Consider the following 5,878-nt stretch of genomic DNA (forward strand, 5'->3'; position numbering starts at 1 on the left):
CGAATTTCTTACCCTATTCCTTTAATAAAAATAACCACGCTAGTAAACCTTCTATTAGACCCACAATGGCCATAACAATGGTAAGGAACATCCAACGTGAGAGTGTAAAGGACGATCCTCAGAGCCAGACTACGTTATCTTAACAGCTAACACGGAATAAATATAATCCACTGTAACTACATAATACACGTCTCTTACCATCTTCGTTCTCGTATTCATCCTCTTCCCTGCACTCCGACAATCTTCTACCCCACGGATAAGGACTATGAGTCTGATTCCTCGACGGTAACCTGTTCACGTGGGACAAAAAGTAATGATGAAAGAAACTATCCACACCGTCTGAATCCTCTCCGGAGGACTGCAGCATATCCTTGAGGGCGGCCAGAGAGGTGATGGTGTTGTAATTGATCGCCGAAATCAAGTCATCCTCGATATCACTGTCGTCGGTGGTATCGTCGTTCTTCGACGCCTGATCCTCCTTCTTGGTCTCAGACGTGACCGTCTTAGTCTGTTCGGTTTTCGAAGCCTCCGTCTTATCGTCTGAACTGGTTTCAGACTCGTCATCAGAGGTGCTCGTAGACGTTGTACTGCTCGACGATTCCTCGTCCTTTTTCCCGTCGGTTTTTTCCTCTTTGAGCTCGTCCTCGTCGGAGCCTTTACACTCGTCCTCGTCATCTTCGTTCTCTTGGGACACAGCCTTGGATAATTTAGTCGAAGCCTCGTCGTTTTGACTAATATTCTCTAAGTTCTTCAGATTCTTCAATGCCTCCTGGTCGCCTAAATCTTTGCTTATCTTCAATACGTTGCTGTCCTCCTGGCCCGTCATCTTGTTCTGATGCCGATTATTGGCGGTCACATCGCACTCGTCCGATTCGTTCTGCTTGTCACCACCAGAACTCTCCATCGAGGAATCTGAAAGGAATAATTCCTCTTGAATATTCCGAGTAACCGATCAATAAACATCGAAATGTCAAAGAAGCCCGAAGATCGTTTAATCTTTCTACGTAGCGACTCGGTACCCTAATCTCGCGGAGTATAAACGGAATAAAAATATCGCATTCTTTTGCATACCAGGCACGGGAGAATTTTACAGATATAATAACAATTATGATATTAATAATTAGTAATTAGTAATAATAAAACAGGTGGCTCTCGTATAATACGAAATGAAAGAAATAATTTCCAAAGTCGTTATTCACCGAGAAATATTCGTCCTAAAATAAGATAGGAAGGATCAGGTGAAAAGACAAGGAATTCTATGAAATTTTTATAAATAAAATAAATTTCCAAGTAATAATCAATTACTTAAAAATAATAGATATGTGAGATTAGAATAAGTACGGCCCTGAAAGAATGCCAAGTGTGTTTGGGCTTAGGATGCAAGCGGATTAACTGCAAAGAATGTTCATGGTAGGGTCGAGTGAAAGTTTGGGGATACGTCCAGAGTGATTGAAGTCCTGACCCACGGAGGTTGCGTGGGAAAGGGGCATGATTGGGAAGGAAAGCATGAATGCTTTAAATAAGGGTGCAAGGGCGCGGACAGCTCCAGTCTTGAACGGTCTCCAGGAGTCTTTTGGAAGTTGCTAATAGCGTGTCAATATGGCAATAAGAACTCAAAGTCGAACGTAACCATAGCGAATCTCTCTTAACCAATACTCTATGTATGAGCTTATTTTATTTCATAAGAAGTAAACAGCGCTATTTTAGCCAATCCACCCAAACCAATATGGTAGATATGACACAGACATGATAGATGAAAAAGGGTGCAATCTTAACTCCACTGTTGACAGTGATTCCAACTGCCATTGCCAAAATATTCACCTAAAATCACTGGGAGGACTACTGTTCTTATTCTAGCATCATCCTGAATATTAATTTCTACAAACTATTTTCGCAAGAAATAGAGCCAGTGTCTCGAGGAAAATAATAAAGAGGGAATAGCCAGCAGCGTATCCAAAAGTTCTTTGAAAAGATAAATCAAGGAAAGAGTACACAAGTAACGACAAATAAATCATAAAGGAGAAAAATTGTCTTAGAAATTCAAGATTACAGTTTGCAGCTCTTCAAAGAAGCCTTCCACTCTTGTGCATGAATGGCTTTCTTCGGAACAGTTAACGATGGTGTACACGGTGTATACTTCACTATTCATTGCGCTATTATTTCGTCGTTCCTTGAACATTCTTCTAGCACCGCAGAAAGATCATTCACGACACTTTTGTGATGTTTCAGAGCGGAAGGGAAGCCGAGATTTTTCAGTGCGAAGCGATTTATAATCAAGGCGATGATAACTAGGACACCGAAAAAAAGGTAAAAATAACTCGCCAATCGATCAATTAATTCTCTCATAATAAGCTCGCAAGATGACCCGTTAAGCTGTCCTTATTCTCTCTGCGTGGATAAATATATATCGTATATATATACGTAATTATCGATATAATTATCGGTGTAATTATTCGCCACCTTCTTCGAAGTGTATAAAAGATGAAAAGACCATGGGAAAATTCGATGGGGAAAGTTCTCGCTCGTCTCTTCCTATGAAATCGAGAAACACGAAAATGCTGGTGGAAAATAATCACGTTAACATCGAAGGTACAAAACACGAATGTTTTCAACAAGCGATGAAAGTAGCAAAGTTCATAAAGCGACGTAATGGAGCAAGCGAAAGGGTATTAAAATTTTTTTAATTAAACGACCACGTTAACCTTCTAAACCACGCTCTCGTGCAACTTTTAATGAGGAACGGAGAAAAGAACCCAGAGAAATATCGTGACAATGTCTGAATAAAATCTTAACAACCGTCCTATATAAGGAACGCGTCCTTCCTCTTATTGACCAACAGTACTCTAGCTCTACGATCCTGGAAGATTCCTTGAGAATCGTGCATTTGCTTCTCCTACAGACACGCAAAAACGTATTACGGAATTTTAGTCGAAGGTGAACACTATGTACGTCAAACTACACTCGTAATGTTCAAATTATTAATCATTGCTTTTTGAGACTGTACATTTAAATTACTCCGCGGGAACAAGTAAAACTATGGAAATTGAAAATGAAAAATAAAAACTTATATTTTCTTCGATGTGTCGATAATATTCGTGATATTAGTGATTAGTGACATAATGTTAAACTGATAGTATAATAAATAAAATATTCGTGTACTTTAACATTATTGCCAATCGTTGTTAATTATTATTTTCTAATAACCTTAAATTTAAATTGGTCGGTTGTAATAAAAAATAAACGCTATATCTCTAAAAAAAATCGTGGAAGTAAAAAACAAAATGGCGAACATACCCAATTTAATGAGATTAAAATGATAGTATAGCAATTTAACGGAGCAAATTCGGTCTCTGTGACTTTAAAAATAAAGAATAAATATATTCCTAAAAGAAAATGGCGACTTATGGAAATAAAAAAGAAAATGGCGAATAACATACCCAATTAAACGGAATTAAAATGATAGTATAGCAATTTAACGGAGCAAATTCGATCTCTACAATTTTAAAAATAAAGAATAAATATATTCCTAAAAGAAAATGTCGACTCGTGGAAATAAAAAAGAAAATGGCGAATAACATACTCAATTAAACGGAATTAAAATGATAGTAAAGCAATTTAACGGAGGAAATTCGGTCTCTGCGACTTTAAAGAATCCCTAGACCCGAATCCCTTCGTTACTTCGTAACTTCGACGATTTCATACGTGTTCGAGAAGCACGTAGGCCATTGAGAACCTTAGGCTTAGAGGGGAAACAAAAATGGCCGGTGACCCGGATAACTTAATTGATTAAACGCAATTGGCCGGCAAGCAAAACTCCGAATTCGAATTCGAATGCTGGTCCAGCGAACCGAGCATTCGTTTGAATTCTTCCATTTCCGTCTCCCGAGCAAATTCGATGTTTGATTTCCTCCGTGAAAAATTCCGAACGTCAGGCCGGAATAAATCTAACGTATATTCCGATTCGACTGATCAGCGCGAGAAAATTAACGACGAGGTGCAAATAACAAATGCTATTTGTTAGATTTCCCGCTCTGTCCGTTTTTTTAACCAGCAAGGAACGCTTTGTTGCATTCGTGAACACGTCACTGGCGCATTGCGGTAAGTACGCCCTCTATTTCGTAACCGTGGAAACGTTTGTCTGTATAGCAAGTTTTGCTATAGATGCATATTATACAGCAACCCGGTCCTTCGCTATACCCGGCGGGAAGAGCAGGCGAATCACGGCACACGAAGGAAACAATAAGGCTAGGTATAGTTGCGTCTAATTATTTTCGTTAATGAACTTTTCACGTGCTGCTGTATCGATCGATGGTAAAAAAGGAAAGGCGAGATATATCGCTGAGTGGAAGGTAGAGAGTCGGTTTACACGTGATTCGCTTCTTCTCTTGCTTCCATGAAATTGTTACGTGTAAACCGGCGCTAATAGACAGATAGGTCATACAGAAAATCGAACTTCATCGCGCGCGAGGTTATGTTAACGTACTTCGATAGCGGCCCACGCGGTCTTGGATTTGTGGCAATGGTTGTATAGATTTTTAAATATATATATGTTGGTATAATAACACTTTGCACTCGACGATCTTTTCGTTACGGGAAAATAGTAATTCGAAGACTTCCTGCCATAAAGTCGACGATATTTCTAAAACGGTGAATAAGAGATCGTATGCAAATTAAGACGTAGAATTATTTTACTTCGATATTCCACGCATCGTTGGGTAATTGTAAATTTGATATATTAATTAACATCCATCTTTAGAATCTGATTAAATGGCGACTGAGAGGCGCCTCTCGAGTGCAAAGGGTTAAAATTTCGAAGCTCGATATTAACCCTTTGCACTCGATGACTTTTGGCTAGAGAAGAGTAGAAATTCAAAGATTCTCTACTAAAAAGTTGACGATACTTTTTTGAGCAGTAAATAAAGAATTGTATAATAATAGAATTGTAGAATTATTTGACTTCGATACCCCGCACACTGTTACATTGCATTAAATTTGATATATCAATTAATATCGATCTTCCAAATTTTATGAAATGGTGACTGAAACTCACTTCTCGTGTGCAAAGGGTTAATTAATATATCAAATTTAAGATAATACGATTTTTTATTTAGTACTCGAAAAATATTATTACAGTCTTATAACAGGAAATTTTTCAACTCGTACCCTTCTTTATTCAAAAAATTATCGAGCTCAAAGGATTAATCTTGCACTAGTATCTACTATAACATATTTTATTTTATTTTTTGATTTCTCATTAACGATTTCTCTCAATTTTTATATTTATATTATATTACATTAATATTCGTCATATTCCCTTTTCTCAATTTTTCATATAATTATTCGAATATTCTAATAAATAAATATTCAACACAGTGGTACGTTTGTCGAGCAATATTTATCGGTATAAAACGCCTAAGTGTCTGGAAGATTGGAAATTGGTCAGAATAAAAATTTATCGCATTTTCTGTGTTATTACAGATACCAATCCGCGTATTTAATTATCGAATGATAATTAAACTCGTACCCTTCTTTATTCAAAAAATTATCAAGCTCAAAGGATTAATCTTGCACTAGTATCTACTATAACATATTTTATTTTATTTTTTGATTTCTCATTAACGATTTCTCTCGATTTTTATATTTATATTATATTACATTAATATTCGTCATATTCCCTTTTTTCAATTTTTCATATAATTATTCGAATATTCTAATAAATAAATATTCAACACAGTGGTACGTTTGTCGAGCAATATTTATCGGTATAAAACGCCTAAGTGTCTGGAAGATTGGAAATTGGTCAGAATAAAAATTTATCGCATTTTCTGTGTTATTACAGATACCAATCCGCGTATTTAATTATCGAATGATAATTAAA

General features: G+C 36.7%; 1 protein-coding gene across 1 annotated transcript in view; it reads right to left on the reverse strand.

Moving 5' to 3' along the window:
• The window catches only part of LOC108546057 (myb-like protein X), a 50,925-nt gene that overhangs the window by 5,660 nt on the left and 39,387 nt on the right, over positions 1-5,878 (reverse strand). Inside the window, exon 2 of the mRNA XM_017897979.1 lies at positions 199-912. Coding sequence (XP_017753468.1) covers positions 199-904 — 706 coding nt within the window. The 5' untranslated portion in view covers positions 905-912. The remainder of the gene's footprint in view (positions 1-198; positions 913-5,878) is intronic.

This window comes from Eufriesea mexicana, unplaced genomic scaffold (assembly GCF_001483705.2).
Source record: "Eufriesea mexicana isolate 0111107269 unplaced genomic scaffold, ASM148370v2 scaffold4744748559, whole genome shotgun sequence".
NCBI lineage: Eukaryota > Metazoa > Arthropoda > Insecta > Hymenoptera > Apidae > Eufriesea > Eufriesea mexicana.